Here is a 25279-nt window from a genome sequence, read left to right on the forward strand (position 1 = left end):
ATCCCGGGACGGCTTCTGCGTGTGCATGTGTCTGCCCTGCGGTTGCTTTCTGGCGAGGAGGCTGCAGTCCTTTCGGAAGCGCCGGATTCCAGAAGAATGGAAATGGAAGCCAGATGCTCGGGCGTGACCCGACTGAGACTGATATTGCCAGACACCTACTCACCATCTGATGATGTCAGCCCTGGGGAACGCTCGCGCTGGGCTCCGCGTGCCTCGGCCATGACTTTCGTTCCCGCGTTACTCATTCTCATGAACGCCTGTCTGCGCTCCGGGGGAGCCAGCTTTCGGGAGAACAAAACGCCGTGCCCAGTTTCTTTTGTGTGATCTTAATTCTGTTTACATGTGCACAATGCGCAGTACAAACCGCATAAGTATGAATATCAAAGCCAAGGGCAAGACATCCACGAAGAAAGTGCCTCCCAGTCACATCGCGTCATCACGTCTCCTTACCAGTCGGCAAAGAGCTAGCGGAAGTCAGGCAGCCTTCGTTGGGACGTGGGCGGGGCCTGCTAAGACACAGGAAGGAACTGCCAGGAGAACGTCCTGGAACCCTGCACGCTGATGCTGAATGCCGAGGGACACGCGGAAAGAGCCCGGTGAGGGGGGGGGGGGGGGAGGGAGGGGGGTACGCGCGTGTGTCTGTGTGTTCGAGTGTGTCTGTGCGTGTGTCCGTCTGTGGGCGCGTGGGTCTGTTTAAGGGGGGTGCGTGTGGCTGTGTATGTGCGCATGCGTGAGTGTGGCTGTGTGAGTGTGTTTGCGCATGGGAATATAAGGCACGAGAGGGGCACGGCGCCGTGCGCGCCCACGAGGTGAAATCTGAGCTCGTGCCCCTCTCGTGTCTACATTCCCAGATACGGGCAGCAATAGGTCTCGAGCAGACTACTCTGCTCGACCTAAAAAGGAGATCGGGGCAAGGTTCATTTTTTCATCAAAGGAGGAAGGCCGATTCACACTGTACAGATCATGTCCTGGGTTGGTCTGCATTCAAAACATTCTTAAGAAAAGACTTACATGCTCTGCTTTATAAGTTGGTGAGCGCTATTTTCCTTAATGTTCTTCACCTATTCCACCCACGACACCCAAGCTTGTCGCACGCTTACTACTGTATTTATTTAAATTAGAGTGTGGTTCGCATTAACTAAAGCGGCCGCACCTAATCGATTAATTTTACGGCGTCGTCCCCTTTCAGTTTAGTGGCCGCGCTTACTTATTTATTTTAAGGCGGCCGCTTTCACATTAGTGACTGCGCTTATTTATTTTATTAATTAACAGCGAAGGCCACTTTCACTTCAGCGGAAGAGCGGAAAGTGTCTCAATTATTTTAATTACATTTTGTGTGAAAGCGCACCATATGCTCTTTCACTTTAATATTGTCTGTGCCCCTTTGCTTAGAGGCTGCTTACTGTAACCTGAATACTATGAGCAGCATCTAAATAAATGGGCGCGGCTAACATTAACGCGCTCTCGCATTTGCGAGAGTTTGAGCTATTGCCATTAAACAAAACAATGCCTTTTATATATGTGTTGGGTTTAAAATACAAATAAAAGGCATTGTCATTTACAATGCCAATCACTTAAACGCTCACAAAATCAAGACCTATTGCATTGAAATTTCATGTTGAACTCTGCAATGATGTTTTGGATAGAGTAAGATTCATCAGCAATCAGGAGTTTTGCTAGCCAATCAGAAGTGATAATAGCCAAGCAGACAATTTGGTAAGCAGAGAAATTGCTAGCCAATTAGGACGTCTCAAGCCAAGTACTGCTAGTAAATTGCTAAATTAGGTAGCCAAGCTGAGACGGCTAGCCAAGTGATGAGAGCAGCTAGCCAACCAGACAGCAGAACTAGCCAATAAAAAAAAAACTGACAGTCACGGGCGTTAAGTCACCAAAATGCCAGCGGATTCACCAAAATGCCTAGGGTATCAGAAATTACATCATATGTCATCTGACCTTTAATTTGACTCACATACACATGCTTGCACGCACATACACACACACACACACATTCACCCTCTCTCTCACATAATTACACTCTCACCAGCAAGTGCACATACAAAATAGATTTTAAAGCATTCTTATTTACCTTAGCTGCCATATAGTGTCATATTCCAGATAACTGGACTCCTTTTTTATTCCACTAATAGGGAATAATATTATTCACTATTTGTGTAATATAAAACTGACAGAAAACCAGGCAAGTTGAGCCCGAACGGATGACCATTAGGACGAGCTGCCCATGTGTTCCAGGCACCAGTTTTGCCACCTCGGAGGCAAAGGCAGTCCCAGGGGTCGCAAGGGGCAAGGCAGGTGTCACAGCTGCGACCTCTGGTGACCTCCAAATGACGTCCATGCAACCAGGATCATTTTTATCAAAGTGCGAGCTTTGCTAACCAAACAAGAGAGTATTAGGCAATGAGCAGTGCTTGATTTGAGCCGGTGCTTTCTGGTGCTCAGCACTGGCACCTAATTGCCAGCACCGGGGCTTATAAAGGTCTGTCACATGGTGGCACCGTCTGGCTCATTTAGGTATTAGCCCAACAACAGCTGTATGTGATGGTTAGTAACTGTGTTTGTATAGTCATTGCCAGCTGGCGGGTCAATGTGTGGTGCAAGCTGCAGTGACTTCCTAACAAGAGCGCCACAGGTATTGGTTTACAAATTAAGCACTGGCAACAAGAGATGGTTAGTTAAAACTACTTACCAGGAAGCAACACAGATCGCACCTTTGAAATGTGCCAGCAATGCGGAACCCCGCCATCCAATGGGAAGAGTACTTCACAGAGGAGGCACACTGCGAACCAAATAGGAGGAATGATGCCCCTAAAAAGGAGAACTGGAGCATATACGTTCAGTTTTTATACATACCCACAAGTGCCATCACTGCTTTTGCGACGCCTTCCGCTAGCTCAAGGCGCTGGTAGCACTGGCTCGAGCGGCACCCACTCTTCATCTTCTGGTTCAGGTACCGGAGCGGGTACTTTACGGACCACCAGAGTCCGAAGACCAGGAAGAAACTGCCCGGAAGGGCATGTCCTTTGAAGTTTGCCATTGTGGGCCGGTGTCTCTGCAACAATAAAATGAAAGAAATAAAGTAGAAACTCAGATGCCTTGTCAACCCCACCCTGAGCAAAGGCCCAGCAGAGTAGCTAAAAATCGTTGAAATGAAGAAAGGATTGATCTATTCACAGCTGTCTCTTCAGTTGCTCCTTCTTTAGCAGAGGTTCCTCTTGACCACAGAATGGGTCCAAGCCTTTACAGTCTCAATCCATATCTGTTTTATTCCCACTTTCAGGGGTTTCAACTCTCCTAATTATACCCCTTAATGTCTTTAAAGTTCGTATCTGCTCAGGGGTCCCTGACCCCTCCCTAAATCAGTTCTGGGTGTCTCCCTCCCAGGGTCACCTCTCTCCCTTTGATACTGGGGGTCTGGATCCTTAATCACTCAGCAGGAGATGGGTCAATTGGTTTATAGCACCAGCTCAGGCCTTTTCACCTCCCAGGCTTATTCTCCCCCCTACTTTCCAGATGTAGCGGTACAAAGGGGGTGGTGATGGACGGAGCATCTGAATCAAACACTCACACCCAGTCAAAAGATCTGGGTTTAATCCATCATCGTTCTTTAGCCCACTCTGCCACCCCAGTTCAGACATGGACTGTTCCCATGAGGCACAGAGTCAGACTGATTTGCATATAGCCATGTCTGAAATGGGGTGGCTGAGTGGGCTAAAGAATGGTGATGGATTAAACCCAGATCAGTTGACTGGGGGTGTTTGATTTGCTCAAACGCTCCGTCCATCATCCCCTTTTGTATTCCAGATGTAGGGCAGCCTGGTGCCATCTCAACCACTCCCTGGGTCAAGACCTCTCCCAGCCCCTCTCACCTTTCAGTTCCAGACAGACAATCCACATTTCAGAGACGCACAGAAATGCTCAGAACACAAAACTCAGCCACTTTCTAAAAGTGTGGTTTATGAACACACAGTGACAAAACCACCTTCACAGAAAGACAACACTGCGACTTCATACATACTAAACCTCACCTCTCCATTATAAACTGACAGGAAACTAGGCTAACACACACAACACCCAGCCTCTCCCTTCTGTCCTATGGGCAGGATGGTCTTTCAGCAGTGAAAAACGAAATGGAGAGTTTTTCACTGTCAAAACATAGCACACACCTCAGTATATGTTCTGCCTTTTACCTACACTGCCGCCTGCCCAGTGGTTACCTGGGGTCTACCACAGTGGTGCCCAATGTGTATGTAAAAGGAAAAGTCAGGCCTGACAAGTGGTTGCACTTGTCAGGACAACATGGCAACTTAACACTCTGCCCGCAGGCCCTACACTGAAGACCTGAGTTCCCTTCTCTGCGCGCCCTTGCATTACTAGCCCTTGCACACACAGTGTACAATCACTAGGGACTTTTACTAGTAAGGCAAACATACTAATCATGGCCAACCAATCAGCATTACATTTTAGACAGGGAACTCTTGTACTTTGACACTGATCAGCATTGGCAAAGTACCTAAAGCATTTAATTTGCAAAGGAGGCAGAGGCGAAACGTCAGGGGTAAACACGCCAAGATAACCTAGGTCTAACAACTAGTGAACAAAAAAAGTTTGGAAGGGAATAAGAGTTAATAGGAAGTTAAGGGGGGCAGTGTGGTTTAACAGACCATAGTGAAAATCAGGAAAAGATAAAAACAGACATTTAGATTACCGGTAAAAATGACAGAGAAAGCGGCAATAAAGGCAAGATTGCAATTCATTTAATATTACTCCATCAATCAATCACACAGTCAACTCTATCAATTAGCATTGAAAGAAATACAGTGGATACAGATGATGAAGGTGGTTTGAGTGACGTCGAATAGGATGGAGGGGGTTCGCAAGAACTAGGTCTCTTATCCTGGAACGTAAATGGGCTAGGCAATGAACAAAAATGGGAATATATAAAGGAAACCATAAATAAAGTAGACATTGCCTGCCTGCAAGAGACCTGGTTACGCGACGATACATCAACCTGCCATAAAGAAAAATCGTGGGAGGCCCTCTGGGGGTCTGTTGACATTGGTATCAACAAAAGTAATGAGGGAAATAGAACTGTTGAATACAAAATGTAAATGGGTCCAATCAAGTAGGATTGAACTCATGACGGTGGATCTAAATTATAAAATGTTGATTTTATTGAATGTATACATGCAGTGGGAAAATGGGGAGGAGTATGGAAGGGAAATGAGTTTTTTTTAAAGAGGATGTAGACAGTACTCTAGAAAATTATCCCGCTGACATAATAATGATATTGGGGGACTTCAATCACAAATTAAACCCAAAAAAGGCTGATATTTGGAATAGGGAACAGTTAGAGGTATACGGAATAAATCCGGCAAGGTTCCCAGCTGGGGAAACTTCGAAACAAGACCTTGATTTAATAAATACTTTAGGAGGCAGGGGTTTTCACTGCGTAAACGGAAGAACAGAGTCAGACATACCGGCAGGAAAAACGTTTATCCAAGGGCAACAGAAGTGCCCAATTGACTATATATTTCTACAGGCCTGGAATTTTCACCAGATTAGGAACTTTAAGTTAGTTCAAAAAGAGGTGAGCGATCACAAACTCCTACACATAGTAATATCGGGGGTAGGAAATTACAGCGAGAAACAGTGATTAACCAGGAGGTTGAGTACCCCAAACGAGTGACGACACGTTTAACTGAGGAATATATGGAAAAACTGAAGGCTACGCAAACAAAAATGGCTCCTGAAAATTATGAGAACAAAAAACTGGAATGGTTTATTGTAAAATTAGAAGAAGTTGTTCAATGCCTAAAGATAAAATTAAAAGGGGATAAGCCCATAAGGGTAAAACAAACAAACCGTGGTAAAGGGTTCTCTGTGGTGTGCCAAAATAAGAAAAGGGAGATAAGGGCAGCACAAAGGAAACAAAAAAAGAACTTTACACAAGAGAGACAGGATCACCTAGTTAAGCAGAAAAAAGAATGCAAGCAAATGGTACTCGCTGCAAAAAGGTTACATAAAGAAAAATGCTGGTTAGAACTATTAGAAGCCATAGAGAATAAAAATCTAAGGCAATTCTGGCAACTAGTAAAGGCTGCAGCTGGAACAACAGAGGGTGAATTAAATTGTGCGGTGAGTGAGGCAGCATGGGACACGTATATAAGGGAATTGTACGGGGCAAGGACTCCCAGAGAGGAGATGGAGACCAAAACATGGCAAGATATCTCAGAAGACCTCCTAGTTAAATTTAATGAAGAACAAGTTGATCTCACAATAAAAGAACTTAAGCTAACTCGGGCAGAAGGCCCAGACAATTTGCCTGCAATAATTTTGAAGACCGAGGTTAAATGGTGGGCAAGATTCCTTGCCAAGATGTTCCAGGTAGTCCTAAAAGAAGGAGTAATGCCTCCAACCTGGAAGGGGGCCATAATCAGGCCGATCCACAAGAAAGGGAGCAAAGACGCGCCAAAAAATTATCGGCTGATTAATCTCCTAGATATAGGAGAGAAAGTGTTCTCTAAAATTGTATTGAAACAACTGAATACATGGGTTGATGAGTGCCAAATAATTCCCATAGAACAGGGTGGATTTAGAGCGGGCCACTCGACAATAGACCACGGGTTTGCTTTATGGGCGATGGCGAGGAAGTCGATGGAACAAAAACGGCAAGTTATGCTGCTGTTTCGTCGACTTCAAAGCAGCCTTTGATTCTGTGGATCGGGCCTGCCTATGGGAGACACTAAAGAGGTTAAATATCCCAAAAGACCTCCTGACTATAATAACAGAACTACACAGGGAAAACTGGGGGCAAGTAATTAAAGATACGGGGGGCTCCCTAACTCCTAAAATACCCATTGCTAATGGGCTAAGACAGGGCTGTGTGCTGGCCCCCCAGCTTTTCTCGATCTTTCTGTCAGATCTCCCGGCATATCTTGAGGTGGAGGGTAGTGCCAGCCCCAAAATGGATGGAAACAAGATACCCTGCCTATTGTACGCGGATGATCTGGTGATAGTAGATCAGACTGAAAGAGGCCTCCAAAGGAAGCTTAATGCCTTCAATACTTACTGTGCCAGTAAATTTTTAACTATCAACCTGGATAAAACTAAAACCCTATGCTTCGGGAAAAAGTCAAGCAGATTCAGTTGGTACATAGGTGACCTCAAATTAGAGACAGTAAATGAGTACCGATATTTGGGTATATGGTTCGATAGGACTTTAAACTGGAATACCCATTTGGAAACGCAAAAAGCAAAGGCACTCTCCTCCATATGTGGCCTAAAAAGGTTCAATGGGGATTATGGTGAGATGTCACACCGACCAATGCATAGAGCCTTTGACGCAATGATTCCCCCCCCCCCCTCCCAAGTCTTATATGGCGCAGAGATCCTTTATTTGAGCGGTAAGGGATCTTGGGACATGATAGAGGGGAATTGCATAAAAAGGCTCTTATCACTTCCCCAATCTGCTATGATACAAGCCATCAGAACAGAAATAGGTACAAAGTCCTGGGTGATATTAACCCAGATGGCTGTGATCAGATTCTGGAAGAGATTAGAAGATCCTGAAAGTAAAAAAGTAGCATACTGGTGTCGCAAAGAAATTCAGAAAAGCGAGCTAAAATGGGCAAAGACCAGTAGGGAAAAATTGAAGGGAATCTGTAAATCACTTGAGATCGACTTGGACCTGAGATCATATCAAATCCCTAGTACCAAAGGTGATCTGAAGCAAAGGGGGAAAGAGGTCTCGAAATTGCTTGATATAGGTTATTTAACAAAGAAAAAAATCAGTGGCGCATACGTTAAATGCGTGGTCCCTTGATAACTGGTTCCCATACCTTGATAGATTACCCAATCGTGGTTACAGGCAAGAGATCTTGAGGCTTCGAATTGGGATCAATCCATGGCTAATAAACAGAAACCTTAAAATAAAAATGTTAGATCAGGAAGGTTGCTGCAGGTGTAATTTGGGAACTAAGGGTGACCTGCTGCATATCTTGTTAGATTGTTTGACACTCCTAGAACATAGGAAACTTTGGCTGCGTCCAGTCTTCATAAAATATGATGTAAAAACAAGGTCACAGGCGGCCAGCCTCTTAACAGAAATCCTCTACATCGATATTGTAATTGCTCTCGGGAAATTTATAAAGGTGGCCCTGAGTGCGCTGAGAGCCAAAGAATAACATGTAGTACTGTATGGTTTTTAGCGGAATGAAATTGTCCGGAGTGATAAGATTGTGAATAGGTTTTTATATATAAAATAAGTTTTAAGATAATTGTAATTTTTACAGATTTTTGTATTTTTGATAATGGTATGTATGATATTTTTTAACGGACAAGTTTAAAAAAAAAAAAAAAAATAATAATAATAAGTGTATGAATTTATGATGCATACTCCATTCCGCGTTATGCTCACTGTACTGTTTAAAGACTATGGTCACAATAAACATATATTTTGACTTGACTTGACTATCAATTACCCAACTTCGTTTGAGTTCAACATTAGCTATATGAAATATTAAACATCAGCACCTTTTATGTAGTGTCTTAACACATTGGCATCGACTCCAGATGATGCACTACAGGGATTATATAAGTGCTCCCAGTAGAATTTGCCACTTCCTCTTGAGACATACACCAAAATGCCTCCTGACGATTCTCGATTTAATATTGGGTTAAGCCTCATCAGGCAGTGGGATTGACCCAAAATGAAGCTCTTGCTTCTTCCTCACAACTATGGGCGACCCAGAATTGTGTTCCAACAAGCAGAACATACATCAGCCATAAACAACTTCTACTTATTTATAACAATATCTATACTGGGATGGGGAGTACTGACAGACTTCTATTCTTGCATTTTCTGCAGGACCCATGCTTATGTGCTCTAAAACCCGACACACAACTTCTGTCCTGCTTCAAACTTCCTGCACTATATCTAGTTAGTCCCATTTAAGGCCAAACTACAACCAGCAACCTTTTAACTATACACCTAAAGGATTCCCTGGATACTGATTAAATGAGTGCTCCGTCTTAGAACTATCAAGAACTATGCAAATAAAAACATGCAGAGTAACGACCTAATCAACTATTCTGAAAGTGCTTTACAATGGGTACTCAAAGTGGTATATAAATACCAATTTAATATGTTGAAACAAAACTTATATATAACCATTTTCACTGAAAAACACAAAGGTTAAAGTGACGTTAGAGTCAAGAATTGTAATAATATCTTACTTTACATTTTATTTTTAAAGAAGCCTTAGAAATGTACTGAAAAAACACCCAAAATATTAAAGGGAAGCCAGCCAGAATGACTGGTCGGTTTTCTTTCCGACAACCTCGATTGTAATGAGGTGGTCGGAAAGGAAACTGAACAGCCCATTACTCTGTGGCCGCAAAGGCTCCGACCGTATCGTAATCGACCCCTAAAGGTTGTAAGAATAGAAAATAAAGGAGGCACAACACTACTGAATTCGTCAAACGGAAGGAGTATACACAAAGTTAAAATCATCTCATGTTATTACCCAAACAGAAGAATGGCAGCTAAATTACATGGGTAAATGGACAAAGACCATCCCCCCCAAGTTTGAACCTCCTGGATCGCATGTTTCCTGGTCTGTTATGGATCTTGATTCTAGCATGCATTAAAGGCATTCCTATTAACTTCTCTAATATTCTTCTGTACCTCATCATTATGATAATACACAGCCTTAATACAGTCTGATTTGTGGTATTCTTGGAAGTGTCTTGCAACAGGGTACTTATTATCTCACTTTGTGATGGCTCTTAAGTGTTCCAGAATGTTTTTCCTATTGGAAAACGCCATACTGCCCAATCACTGTTTGGAACATGGGCACTTGATTACATAAACCACAGAGTCAGATTTAACACGAAAATGGCGTTTGATCTTGAATTTTTTTATCCTGTACAGTACATCGAATTAAGTATTTGAGAAACCGCGTATTGCATCTCCTTCTTTAGTCTTTTTTAACTCTTCTAGGTGACTTTTTTTACAAGTAGATTTCTCAATGTAGTTACCTTACAATATGTAATTTGAGGGCTAGGTCCCAAAATTGGTCATGGGATCGAAGGGAGAAGCCTTGATATTCCAATATTCGTCGTGGATAAGTGAAACATTTTTATCCACTTAGGTGATGTGATTAGAATCAATATTTGTGCAAATATAATGTTTTGATCGGGGTGTTTAGTGCTACAACATGCACTTGTGGTGTGCTGTTTTTGAGACATAACCACGTGTCTAGGAACACACCAAGTTGTTCTAACAATGTTGAATATTATTGATAGAAAATATGGATTATAGGACCTAGATGAGAATTTGAGGAATATGAACAGGTGACAATATGCTGTTAGGCTTTGCCATTACAAATTCTAACAAATTTATGAACTGGAGAACGTCATTGTTAGAAGATGAATTTGGGACTGCTGATGTGGATGTTAATGAAATTCATTGTAAAGTACCTGCCATAGAGTGATTATGTATTTTGACTCAGGGCCTTAGTAAAAGTTTGGCGGTCCGTGGACAAGGTACCCATGGTCTGACTGCTGCAAGCTTGGTGATCCAACCGTCGTATTACTATTTGAGCAGGCAGGCTTTGTGAAGACTGCGGCTGAACCAACGAAACTACCAGCAGTCCGCCGGCCACTGGGTTCTCGATTGGGGAAAGGCAGCTGCCAAAGCGCGGTACAGGGCGTTTCTCCGCCATCTGTATTACGAGTTGCCTCTTCCTGGAGCTGCTTGGGGCAGTCCGACCTCCAATGATGTCATTCAACATGTTATGAATGATGTGATACGTAAGTGCATGGCAGAGACGCAAGTTATAGCTAGCTTAGTAAACTATAACTGGTGAATTTCAGCGTTTGTGAAAATGCCAGTCATATAATCATGTTTTAGTCACTTCCACCTTTGGTTTTTTCAGTGAATATATACATACACACACACACACACTAATTGAAAAAAGGAATCCTTATCGATGCCTCACACAGGATCCAAAATTAAATTTATGATGCATTCACAGATGAGTTTTATGGCGATTGTCTCACAAAATGTACGAGTGAAGACAAAACCTTTTTGTGGCCATTCGAACATCTGATTAGCATTCCTATGAGCTTCCAACGAGTTTGTCTTTGTTGTCTTCATTCAAACCTTATACTAAGAAAGCATGGCAAGTGCACTTCTAAATATATGTATTGTAGTCAGTGGCAGAATCTCCCAAGGGGAAGTGGTAGGGCAGCAGCGCTGAGGGAATACAAAAATAAAAAACACAAAGAAAAACATAAAATATCAATTACCTGATTTGTCGCTGCATCTGTCACATTGCTAATCTCCTGATCCTCGACTGAGGCACACTGTGCAGTCTCCTAGATGCCAATCCTAATGTTGCGGTCATGGTGGGATTACTGTTACCTAGCATGAGTGAAGCTCTAGGATTGGTCACAGCGGCCTGGTTTGCCGCTCGACAGGGCGTGGGAGCCTGTGCATTCCCCACCCGGCTATGTAACAGCTCATTCGAGAAATATTAAGTGCGCATGTCGGTTTGGCTGTCCCAAAAAGGCTGGCCAAACAGACATGCGCACTGAGCAGTGCCCATCACTCCTCATCCCTGAAGCCCAGGAGGGCTCAGCCCTGCCCCTCCCTACAACTTGGCTGACTCAGTGTGAAATAAAATTATAATAAAATGTTTTTACTTATCCTTTTATTTTTCACTGTTGTCTCTGCATGGGTAGCAGCAGTGGGGAAACGCTCCTCCGCCATAGTGGAGGAGCTATCCCTGTTGTAGTTGACAATACAAGTGAATTGTGGACAGTGAAGGGGTGGATAAATGTAGACCTTGTTTTGATGGAGGCCGGGTGTATGGCAGGCGCTCTCTTTCAGTGACATGTTGGATTAATTTCCTTATGTTCAATTCTACAGATTTTCTTACATTGATTTGTACAATGCAGAGCAGAAAGTTTTTGTTGCAAGGATGCCTGCTTCACAACAGATTGCACTGGTGGACCAGTAAAAGACCATAAAAGAACTTGCTGGATTATCCTGGGATGACAAAATCACTTCTCGGTATGTTGCTTATAGAGGATTCCATGGAGGAACCACAGAGTGCTGTGTTCGGGACTGGTCCCTGGCGAGTGAGGGGAGGAAATGATGGGATGCACGTAGAGGTGGCTCCAAAGGGAGCTACAAACATTTGTATGCTTCTTAAAAAACAAGTACTAATAAGCTAATTAAATATAATAATTATTATAATAATAATAATAATTTATTAGGTTAACCATGAACCAAAGTATGCATAAAAAATACAAATTAAAATATAAAAACAATTACATTCCACCTGAATAAAAATATAAAGAATTAAATTCCACTTGAGTTTATACCTTTAAAAACTTTTCATACCACCCTAAAGTTCATATTAGGGGGTCTAACTTTAACAGCGCCAGTGCAAAGCATCCTAAAACCTTATGCAAGGTGCAAAACACATTCACTCAGTAGAGGTTCAAACATGCTATTAAAAAACAAGTATATTTTTGGATCATCCTAAATAATCATGGTACTCCTGTGACCAAAAAGTCACATCCATTTTTTTGCAGAGCAACATTCCCATAACAAGAAGCGTTCTTTCTGTGTGTTCTTTTCTTTTGTACCTCCCCGGCCTGTTACGGTTGGTGCAGTCACATTCCTGTTGTCTGCATGGTGAGCTACAGTGCTTTTCCGGAATTTCAAGCTTTGATTGCATGCTGCTTTCAGAACTCTGAATAGGTTCTTAAACTCTATTGTTAGGAGGTTTGTTTAAATCCATGTGCCTCCTACATAAAGGCCCACATGCATCATTGAGACATTTTGCACTTCTAATTTGCGAAAAATAAGGATTCGCAAATTAAGAAGTGCAAAATGGTATGCATCATTATTTTCGGTATTCATTTGTGATTCGGTAAAAATCGCAATTTTTACCGAATCCCAAATAAATACCGAATTCTTAAGTTAATTTTCGCAATTCCCATTGATCCCTATGGGCCAAAAGGCCCATAGGAGTAAATGGGAAGGCATTAGCAAATTGCGAGTGGCACTTTGAAAATTTCATGGGTGCAGGGGGGGGTCCAAAGGACCCCCCCATGCACCCCTGAAATGTATTTTTCGCATCATGTTTCACACACACATGTCCTAAGGACATGTGTGTGTGAAACATGAATGTTGAAAAAAAAAAAAAAACATTTTCTGCATTTTAAACACTTTTTCCAAATTTACCGAGTGGTTCAAACACTCGGTAAATTTGACACCCTAATTGCGATTTTGCACTTTTAAAAGTAATGATGCATTGCTTTTAAGAAATCGCACATCTGCGACTTCTTAAAAGCAATCGCAATTTTAGAACTCGCAAAAATGTTACGAATTCTAAAATTGCTTCATGCATCCCAACAAGCACTTTTGGAATCGCAAACGGCCGATTTTAAGGAATCGCACCGTTTGCGACTCCAAAAATGCTTGATGCATGTGGGCCTAAGTCTCTTATCATTGAGGACTTCCATTCTTAAGCACTAATGTAAAGTTAAGTTTCACTCCCATCTAGGAGCTGGAGAGCAGTGATTTTCAGTCAGGCTGCCTCTCCCCAATTTAAATTAAAAAAAAAAAAAGCACAAAAGCATCCACTCCTATAATAGATGAAGCATAACATACATACATTTTTAGAATGATAAAACGATACTGGACATACTTCAGGTGGTCAATGCCTCAAATTTTCGTACAAGCATTACGACTTGTTTAGGTGGGTGAGTAAGTATGCCAAGGCATTCCAGATGATTCAGTAAAGGGAGCTCAACATGGGATGCAAAATTACACTATGTACAGGTAAGGGGTATATTTTGTGTCACGGTTTGTAAATTTCTCCCTGAAAATCTCAGTGAAGTATGACGGGATAACCCTAGTCCTCAGAACCTGGGTATTGAAACGGTAGTAGAAACAGTGGATCTGTTGGCTCAGGTACTACGAACTTCATATGTATTTGACTGGAGGCCGAAAAACTGCCCTCACTTGGTGATTAATCACTAAAAATCCCACTCATCCTTATCTCATTTTAAGAACAGGGGTTTTTCATTGAAAATAAAGCATATACTGATATACAAATATCTCAGGTGCACACAGGTAAAAGTGAATGGCACTGCGCTCGTGAGGAGCGAAACGAGTGAGAATAAACAGAGCTCAAAATATATGCAATATAATATCTGGATACATCCTTTAACAATGCTTTTCATCAGACAATTGTGACCATAAATATTTGTAAAGATTGCGACGGGGTGTAGCGCGAAATTATGCAGCCTAAATCTTTCCATAAATGAAAGACGTCGACCTTCCACCCTGTTAGAATATCTAAGTCATAGGCCTTCCTCAGAACACATGAATGAATGAATGAATGCATGCACCCTCCATTGTGCACCAAAAAAGGTTGCCGAACAGGAGTTTTATCCAAGGTATGACCAATGACCTCAGTTATCAATGGGACTAGAATGTTCAGCACATATTTACTGTAGTACAAAGGATTCACAGGTTCAAAGAGATCCCCCAATCTTAATCGCTGGCGACTCAATCTGGCCCAGAAGGCTGGTGGGATACCCCAGGCTTCAGGGCAAAACTGCGCTTTTCACAGAATTTGAAGGCATCTGCCATACTCTTTTTAGAGAACAAGAAATCTGAATAACTCGGTAACCCTGCCACGCCATGACGTTTCAATATAACCGCCATTCCGCGTAGGCCCACGTGGCATGAAAGCCAGTTTTCATTGAGACACGGTCAGCAATTTCCAATAGTAAACATTGACATTTTCTTTTAGGGAAGTCATAGGAATATGTATATTCAATTAATCCAACTCTATTGCAGCATACAGTCAGTCAGTCAAACAAAACTTTATTGATTTGTTAAAATCTTAAAAGTACACTTCCCACATTTCGTGATAAGAGAAAGAACAGCCACAAAACATGACAATATTCAGCAAGAGAAAGAGCAGCAGCATAACATGATAATTTTAAAACCACAATTACACCTCGAGATACATGTAGTTTAACTTCTCTTGTTCCTTTTAAAATGGAGTATTATAACATTTATTTATTAAAATCGCTAAAAAGAAATAAAAAAAATATATTATATATATATATTTCATTTATTTTTTTGCCTATACATGACTTCTTCAGAATGCAATTTTTACTACTGTTATACCTTGGTGTCTCTACCTTTATTCAAAGATAAGGGCTGCACTATACATGTTCTTCTGCGCATTTGAGGAACAACTTAACTTTATTCATATATTTCCCCAACGCACAGGCTATATCTAAATTCTCCATTTCCACCAACAGAGTAGCAGCTTGCATTCTGTGCGTAATCTTATATTTTTTTTAAATCGGACATAAAAACTCCTTTCGAAAGTCTAAAAATCTCGTACAATCTAATAAAATGTGTAAAATATCGCAGGTGGTTCCTAAAGTGCAGGTGCATTTCCCATTACATCCTATCATTAGGTTTCGAACCCCGTTATTCGCATAACCTGGGTTTATGCCAATTCGCATTTTCAAGACTTCTCGCCTCAGATTGTGGCTGCAAAGGAAACACTTAAGTGGAATAGCACACACAGCTTCCCAATAAAATGCTTGTAGAAAATATCACCTTATGAGAGGAGCCCAATCCACACTGGATACTGCTTTAGAATGCTCTTTTAGTGATTGCATGATCCCTGGTACACAACCAAAGCAGCGTCTAGGCAGACCGAAACAGCATTTAAATTGATGCGCTTCTAAATTCTGCACACAAAAAGGACCACTATCATTACGCAGCGGAGAAGGATTGAAAAATGCGTGCAGGATTGACTAAATTATGCCTCAAGAAAAGGCAAAGTATATGGTGTACTGCACTAGATCTTCTAATAGTATTACTTCCTTATTTTGACATTTTTACGCAGGTTAACACCGTTTGGACAAAGATTTCACCTCATTAGTACCAGTTTAACACCCAAATACTGCAATAAGCAACAGAAAGGGGACAAGTCAACATCTGCAAGGACCATCCAAAGCGCCGTAACACAGATCACTGTTTCAGTAACTTTTGATCCGCTTGAGCTAGAAATAAATGTGGTTAAATTCTGCATATTATGCCACAGATGATTGATTATGTGGCAAATGCAGCAAATGTAGAATTATGCGGAAAACGCTGTGGCTGCAAAGAAGTACATAAAATCACATCATTTGTGTGGCCCTGATAATACTTAATGATAATCAGACCTCTCTGGTCCCTGTTCAAAGAGAGACCCATGTAAGTTAGTGTCTAAATGTTAAACAGTGTAAAGCTTCTACCTGAATGGCCATGAAACTAACAATATAAAACACCGTTCTATGATATCTGTCAGAGACTTCACATGGTAAAACCCAAATACACCATGCAATGCCCTATTCTGCTTTATTTTAACTAGGGATTTGCCCTAGCAATGTCTAGATCAGTTTCGGGCAATTGAAGTATTTCATAGGTGGGCAAAAATAACTGCTGCTTACTCAAATTCCTAGAAAGAAAAATAAACAAAATGGCACAGTCAAACCCCCGAGGGCTACACTGAGGAGAGCGGGGCAGAGAAGTGCAAATCCTGGTCAGGGAGATGGTTTGGGTCAAAGAAATCAGAACTCTGCAAGCCCACAAGTATGCTCAATAAAATCAATGTCTTTCAAGCGCTTTTACTTTAGTCACACACAACTAAATACGAAGATGTAATGAGCGGGAGGAGGCGGTAAATAGATTAAAACTTATTTATTGAATAAGTAGTATAAGACCCACAGGTGCTAGACATCTCTTCAGCTCAGCTCCAACCGCTTCACTGAAGTAGAACCCTAGACCCACAACAATGGCATTCTAAATTACACAGTCAAGAATCTAAATGATGTAAGAACTACAGAACTAAGGAATAACACAAAAACTACAAAAGAAATAGAAGACATATACCACATGTTCTTTTTCCAAATAAACAAAAAAAACAAAGTTTAGTCTAAAACATAATCACAAAATTTCTTAGGCAATTTCACATGCCTTTTAGATGAAATAGGTACATCATGAACAGTGTCAGTAACCACAGAAGAAGGCATGGAGCCATCACTCCCATGAACAGTGTCAGTAACCACAGAAGAAGGCAAACATGCATTGTCATCAGAATTAACAGATTCAGAAACTGAACCAAAACATTTCCTCGCCCTGTCGTTGTCATTAATATGGACAAAATCATTAAAAGAGACACCATCTCCCTTTTTAGCAAAGAAACGTTCCTGACCAGGTTTGAGAACAATCACCGAACTTTTGCTCCACCAACCCTTGCCCTTTAGCAAAACAGTAGAATTGGTGACATCCTCTACTTGAAAAGGTTCTGAGAACTTTGACGTACCCTTGGGTGTAAAGGATGGTTTGACAATTCTTATCCAGTCACCGATTTCTATATCTTTGTTCTTACAATGATGAGACAAATCGTGATAAGTCTTACCAGACAAACGAGCAGAAACCAAATTATTCCTTGCTTTTACAATGGAATCCTCTAAACTGATTTTATCAGTCCTCACATCACTAACTAAAGGCATAAACATGCATCTAGGTTTCCTGCCTCATTAAAAAATAGGGAGAAACTCCAGTGCAAGAATTAGGAGTTAAGTGATAACTCCATATCTTCTCATTCAAAAACTCAATAACATCAAGCTTGCTCTCCAAAGCAGCCTGAATGCCCTCCTTAAAGAATCTGTTAGCTCTCTCCACCTGACCATTTGAGCGAGGACTATACAGAGGAGCTCTAACAGCAGTAACACCAAATTTGTTCAAAAAAAACTTGCATCTTACTGGAGACAATTTCTTAGGCATTTTCACATGCCTTTTAGATGAAATAGGTACATCATGAACAGTGTCAGTAACCACAGAAGAAGGCATGGAGCCATCACTCCCATGAACAGTGTCAGTAACCACAGAAGAATGCAAACATGCATTGTCATCAGAATTAACAGATTCAGAAACTGAACCAAAACATTTCCCCGCCCTGTCGTTGTCATTAATATGGACAAAATCATTAAAAGAGACACCATCTCCCTTTTTAGCAAAGAAACGTTCCCGACCAGGTTTGAGAACAATCACCGAACTTTTGCTCCACCAACCCTTGCCCTTTAGCAAAACAGTAGAATTGGTGACATCCTCTACTTGAAAAGGTTCGGAGAACTTTGACGTACCCTTGGGTGTAAAGGATGGTTTGACAATTCTTATCCAGTCACCGATTTCTATAGAAGACAAATTATGAATGTATATAATGAAAGTCAGGCCTATCTACCCCCACCCCACCCCAAAAGACCAAATTATAAAACTGTGTTAGAAGGCCTCTCAGTGATATACAACGTAAAACCTCTTCCTGGGTATTTGTCACAGCTAATACTTAAAGACCCCTTCCTTTTGTATTTGGCATGGGGTGACACCATGAAAAGCCCTGGCCTGCTGTATTTGACATGGAGTTTGTACAGGTAATCCATCAGATAGGAGCACTGGACCTACTTCACTGGTAGAATAACACAACCGATGACCAAATGACTATACAGAAGAGCAAAATGGAGGCGGCAAAGCCCCTTTCTTCACACAGTTTTAAAAGTTATTGTGGTGTTTACATGAACTCTTGCAGACAGCTAAAGCTGTACTTAAAAAGAATTAAATATATATCAAATCACAGATCTTCAAATTTGAGCCCGAGACGAAGGACATGCGGTCCAGCGGAATTCACACCTCCACCAAACTCCTATAGTTGCCTTTTGTAGCCCTCTTAAATGGACGTAGACCAGTCCTGCCAAGTATCACGCATCAGGCGTTAAACGAACGCATTTCAGTGTGGTGATCCGCATCACCTCAATTGAAATGCATTGTCACACTTTTGCATAGTATCTCAGCATCTCTGGCGCTGCCTAAATATCATGGAGTGAAAGTGTGGAAGCTGGCAGCGCACCGTACCTGGCATGCGCGCACTTTTCCCGCTGCAGGCTTGGGTCTTGCAGCAGAGTTGAGGCTGCTGTTAGGCTCACTGCACAATGCAATAATGTTTCATGGTGATTTCCGCAGCGCGTCTCTCACGCAGCCCGACGTCATGACAGTGTCCAGTATTAGTCTGGCGCCGAGGGGGCTGGGGGATGGCACGTCTTGCTTGCAAAGGCAGGGAGTTGGTTATGAGAGGAAACAGTTTGGGCTGGCTAATGATGTGCGTGTGCCGCCGCAATCTTGGTGCTCGCAACACTGCCTGCTGCTTGCCCATGCCCAGGTTGCCATTGCGTGCTGTCTCACTGTGAATTAAATTTTTCATCACCGGAACTCAGCCTCACTTCATTTAGTCAGTGACCAGCTGTTGCAGCGGCCGCCCAGGATAGCCTGACTCTGACTGGACAAAGGCAGACTTCAAGACAGGAGGCCCCTGGACTAAGGAGGCGGGCGGTAAACCTGAACTGCCACAGTAGCTCGCAGTCTGCTTGCCTTGCAGTCACTGCCTCCAAAAGAGTCAAAGTAAGTACCAGTCACGCAAGTTGGTGTGTGTGCTTAGTTGACCTAGCGAAAATACGTGCTGAATATTTGACTAAACCACAAGCAAGCCAAAATAAGTGACAATGGTGATTTACAAAATGACAAGAACATTGATGCAAACATTAACAAATGCCATGTCTGCCTTTTTATTTGAATGTGTTTTTTCAATAATTGGCGGGTTTTGAGCATGTAAGTGTCTTTGGGAGACGCGTGAAAGGTTGCAAGAATGTTCTGTACATTGGTCATGGAACCTCACATCCGGTTCATGCCCCCTCGCTGTGTTTCTATCACAAGTAGCTCCTGTTGTGCACGGATCCTTTCTTGGGAGGTTTTTCTCGCACCCTGCTGAGATTGTGGGGAGTGTGATATTCATCTCTCAAACGGATATAAAGTAACCCATAAAAAAACAGCAGTTTATGTTCCCAGATAGTTTTGAGACAATAATTGTGTTTCAGTGTTACAAGTGAAACTACTAGCACAAAAATGTAACATGCATTTGGTTAAAACGATATTCTGGCTGCAAAAGTAAAACATAACATTAAAAAAACTTGGCAAGAACTGTGGTCTAAACTGCAGAGGTGGGTGAAAGTAAAGGCCTGAGGCAGTATCTTTTTTGGGAATAATAGTTAATGTGCAAATCCTAATCCAAAAATGCATCACAGCGTGTGTGCCATCAGGACTGCGCATAATCTTTACAGCAAAGCTGGCTCGTCCCCTTCCTCAATAGAAAGTGTTCTGAAAGTTGGGTCAGTGAGACTATGCTATCAGCCTAGCTGTGGCCTAAATGAGTGCCTCCCATGTTCCGCTTTCTAATGCAGCCCGGTTTACAGCTCATGTGGTCAGCGTCAATCGAGTGAGTCTGCGAGTCACTCATCTGATTAGAATTAAGACAGTGCTGAACAACTGGAAGGATACAGGGAAGGCCTCATGGTTCAACTGGGTAACCTTCCTAAGGGGAGCAGACACCATCACGGCCAAACACACACCGAAGACACACAAACAGTGCGAAATGTGGCTCTCCCTGGACAACTATCTGTCCTCGCACAAGCCGCCGTTGCCACCGCAGCAAGCAACGCCGCTGCGGAAAACCCCGACTAGATCACCTGCCAACACAACACCACAACAACCAAACTGCGTTCTGCTCACACCTCCTATATTGAGCTCCTTCTTTCTTTCTCCTTTCCAGCCACGGAATGGGCGAATAACAAAGGCCGAGTGAAGGACAATCGCACAGGCCACAGGACAAAACATAAGAAAGAGGATAAACCCGCCCGCAACCACATGGAGGGTGCGGGGACGGAGGGGCAGCCAACCAAGAAGCAACCCACAAGAGTATACGAATCACAGGACTCAACGCCAAGTCTGAAAATATTAAATGCCCCCCCCCCCACCCTTGACCATTTCCCCCCCCCCCCCCACGGGGCTTTTTTCTATGTCTTTTACCCATGTATATGTTCCATGTAAATATATAATCTTTTCAATAAAATTTTACAGAAAAAAAAGTATGAATAAATTATGAACCTCTTCCAGACTGCTTGATCTATTTTCCGCAATATTGGCTACAGTCTGACAAATGAGTCGTTTAACAATTATTTATATGCTTTGAAGCAGTTAACTTAGCCTCTCATTGCTCAAATTGGTGTAATTTCTGATATTTATATGTTTACCTTCTCTTCATTGCTTTATTTTGCTCCTGAGCAAGTGTCACTCATAGTCGCTGAAATGTCTCTCAAATTACACTGATTTATGAAAATGTCACACATAGCAATTTGAAACCTAGGCAGCTATGGAAGACTAATTGTGTCCTTTCATTCTTAATTAAATTTGGACTACAAGTTTCAGATTGCAAATTAAAATCCTGGACTGCGTCTGCGTGCTTTCCATGCACATGGACCTGTGATTCTGGAGAGCTCTGGGGTGTAACTGTCAACACTGCACTGTGTGCTCTAGCTGCCGCAAGCGCAGGAGGAGTCTACTGATAGCAACACTGATTATTTGCGGGAGGAAGCGACATCCGACAGTTTATTATTAGAAACACATTTGTGTATTCCCTGGCATCCGGGTTGCTTAGGCGCCACGGATCCTTCAGGCTCAGTTTCGAGCACAGGTTCCTGAGGATGTTAGGGCTAGCGGTTGTGTGGCGTCTACAGGGGTGCTTGTCTATAGCTGGATCCAGGACTTGGTTAAAATCCCCTGCAACGATCAATAGATCTTCCATTGGTAAGTTGTGTAGCTGGGCACCTATCCCTTCCCAAAACTGTTTGTCTTCACTGTTCGGGCCGTAAATGTTTGCGACGTGGTAGGTCTCTCCTGCTCGCTTGAGGCTGGTCACTAGTGTTCTGCCCTGGGTGTCAGCTTGGTAGCTGGTAATAGACAGGTTCGAATTCTTGCTGATTAGTGTTATTACCCCATTCTTCTTGTTTTGTGCCGGCGATCCCACCACCTCCCCTATCCAGTTGGCTCTTAATCGCAAAATGTCTGCCTCTTCTAGCCTGGTCTCTTGTAGCACATAAATGTCGCTCTTAAGTTTCTTTAGGTGGTCAAGCACCTTCCTTCTTTTAACAGGGCTATTTAGCCCTTTGACATTTAGGGAAACTATTTTGATGTCTGACCCTATGCTGCTCTGCCCGTTATGTGTCATTAACGCTGGTTTGTGTTCGCTGTGCTGGTGGGCTTTCCTCAGGATCATTCGTCCCCTTAGCCATGTGCCTGTTTATGTGTTCCTGTTTCTTTGTGCTCCTACTTGGTGCTGGTGTGAAAGAGAAATAAAAGATGCAAGAGATGCAGAGAAAGAAAAGATAGTCAGTAAGCCCATGTACAAAACCTCCCCCTCCCCATTTCCCCTCCTCCCTCCTCCCCCCTCCCCCACTCTCGCCTTCCCACCCCCCGCCCTCCCTTACTTGCAAAAAGGGTGTGCGACGACAAAGTTCCTCTGCTCGCATCATCCCTGAGGTAGAGTTGGTTATATCTTTGGCAGTTGTGTTCTTCCATGTTCGGGTTTCTTTTTGTCTTTTAGCCCTTCATTCTCTCAGTCTCTATCTGCATCTGCATCTTGGGCCTAACCTTCAATCCCATGCGCTGTATATACGCTGCTCTGTGCGTCATGTCGGTCCTCACTGTTCGCCTCTTTACTCTAATTGCTCGTCTAGCGGCGACGCGCTTCTCTTTGCTGCCCCTGGGCTTTTGTTCTCTTCCATGTCTTCCACTGCTGGACCTTGAAGATATTGTTTTAGGGCCTCTGGGCATTCGAAGAACATCGTCTTCCATTTGTCTGTCACCTTGAATTTCGTCGGGCTAACAAAGCTAAACGTGGCTCCTCTTCTTCGCAGGGTGTCTCTTTGCGCCAGGAAGCCTTTCCTTAGTTCCACTGTCGGTTTCGAATAGTCTTGGGTCAGTACTATCTTGCTGCCAGCCCATGTTAGATTTTGATTTTTCCTGGCGAATGCAAAAATGGCCTCAGTCTGATTAAGTCTCAGCGGGTTACAAATTATCGCTCTTGGGCCTCTGCCTGTGGTTGGTTTTCCTGCTGGTATTCTGTAGGCCTTTTGTACCTCAAAGCCTCTCTGGAAAGTGATACCTGTGAGTTTTGGGATCATCTCCTCCAGCATGGCGGAACAAGAGCCTGCCTTATCTTCAGCTCCCTCTGGCACTCCCAGTATTCTTATGTTGCCCCTTCTGGCCCTGTCGTCCTTCTCCGCTAGCTGTTTTTGTACCGCCTGCGTGGCTGTTCTCAGCTCTGTTATCGCCTTGGTGTTCCTGCTCGTTTCATCTTCTACCAGGCTTACTCGGCTTTCTGCAGCTTCTATTCTCGTGTTCGTTTTGTGCAGGTCCGCTCTGATGGCCGCCATCTCCAGTTGCATGTTCTCCAGCTTGAGTTTTGTCTCTCTTCCCACCTCATTGCCCTCGTTTACCTTCCGCAGGATCGTTTCCAGCGTTACCGGTTCCCTGCTTGCTTTGGTCGGGGATCCTTGGTTGTCAAATTTCGGTTTTTTCTGCTGATCACCTGCCAGCTTCCCGTCGCTGCCTGCCATTGTTCGGATGCCCCTCCTTGACAGGATGTTGATCAGTCTTCCTCCTGCTTGCACCACCTTGGGTGCACTCGTTGTTTGTGCCTTTACCGCAGTGGGTTGGACACGAACTGGCGAACGATCTCAAGAGTATGGAAATGCCCCCCCCCCCCCCCTCTCTTCTTTTCTCTCTTTTCTTCTTTCCACTCATGTATAAGCCTCTTCCATGTATGTAAAATTATATTTGTCTATATACAATAAAGAATTTCAGAAATAAAAAAAAAAAGAAACACATTTGTGTTACTGCGTTCCCCTGAACGCTCTCCAAGGAACTACATCCAGGAACGAGATTGTCCCCGGACCTAACGTCCAGGGCGCTTGAGTAACAGCTCGTGCCGCCGGTAGAGGTCTCGCGAGACCTCGATCCGGCACGTGGGCGCACCCTGCTCTTAATGATCCGAGCGTGCAGGGCCCTGCTGGCTCAATTAGAAGACGAGCTGCGCCTTTTGCTCATTTCTGCGACCTGTGAAGTACTGCCAAGTTTAGACGGAAACCAGCTGGTCGCGCCACCCTCTTGCGCGAAGGAATATAAAGTAAGGGTTACAAAACACACAGCGTCCGCGCATACGCTACAGAACTACAGACTGGTAAGAGCAACGTATTTTAAATAGGGAATACACCACAGTTTGCCGTTTCTCGGCCCTGTAGCTAGTATTGTTATTGCCCAATGTAACTCCATTCAGTTGATCAACCTTGGAATGATGAAATGCTGAGTGGGCCCTGCGAGGAGTTGAGCTGCAAGTCAAATGTTATTCCAGCTGCAAACGGTTAACTCGTGCCCCTGTGCCACTCATTCCAAAAGAATGTACAGTGCCACATTTGACAATGATGGACACAGAGTTTTATGGATTTTTGGCAAATGAAGCACAATTATAGCTACGTATCCTAAAGGTATTCACCACTTGTATTATAGCTGCTGTCAGATAAATGTACCTACATGGCATCACGCCAAAAGACTTCCTGACATTTCATTTACATATTCATTTTGGTAAGCGGTGCAAATTATTTTGGTTAATTAGAAGTGAACCAATACGCTATAGTATGGAGTTTCACTAACTCCCTGTGCAAACAGCGCTTGATCTCTCAGTATGGTTACCTTTTCAAATGCTAACAAGCAATTGCATAGCTGCAATTAACCTGTCAGTGCAGTATTTGAAGGCCAAACAAAGTATGTGTACTAGGTTACTATGTGCTACCAAGACACCTCGTTTCCATTCTAGAACTTTCAGTAAACAAAGTTAATTGATTCCATTGGGCTTCGCTGCAACAGGTTACCAGAGCCTCAAATAATCGTTTTCCTCAGTGAACCAATAGAGTGACACCGCCGTTTTCATGGTTAGGAAGGCTCCATGTCCTATCTGGCTCCTGTTGCTGCATTGCCTTATTACCTGGTTCAATATTGCCCAAAGAGCACATTGCCTTATTACCTGATCCAATATTGCCCAAAGAGCACCCAACTGGTTTTCTTCCGCAGTTTTTCCATATAAAAGAACCTTTGCTCGATTGCCAATCTTATTCTCGTTTGTGGTGTTAACTTGTTTTATTCGAAAGCTTAAAACATAAAAGGTCGATTCATAAAGACATTTAGGAGTATGTAAAGCAATACTCCTGTACTCTTACAGGACTTTGA

At 42.9% G+C, this 25279-nt stretch overlaps 1 protein-coding gene across 2 annotated transcripts in view; it reads right to left on the minus strand.

Annotated features, from left to right (window-relative positions):
• The window catches only part of TMEM45B (transmembrane protein 45B), a 266178-nt gene that overhangs the window by 25473 nt on the left and 215426 nt on the right, over window positions 1-25279 (minus strand). For both annotated transcript variants that reach the window (XM_078681977.1, XM_078681978.1), the window contains one exon: window positions 2869-3067. In XM_078681977.1, coding sequence (XP_078538103.1) covers window positions 2869-3052 — 184 coding nt within the window. In that variant the 5' untranslated portion in view covers window positions 3053-3067. The remainder of the gene's footprint in view (window positions 1-2868; window positions 3068-25279) is intronic.

The sequence above is a fragment of the Lissotriton helveticus genome, chromosome 3_1, assembly GCF_964261635.1.
Source record: "Lissotriton helveticus chromosome 3_1, aLisHel1.1, whole genome shotgun sequence".
Lineage (NCBI taxonomy): Eukaryota > Metazoa > Chordata > Amphibia > Caudata > Salamandridae > Lissotriton > Lissotriton helveticus.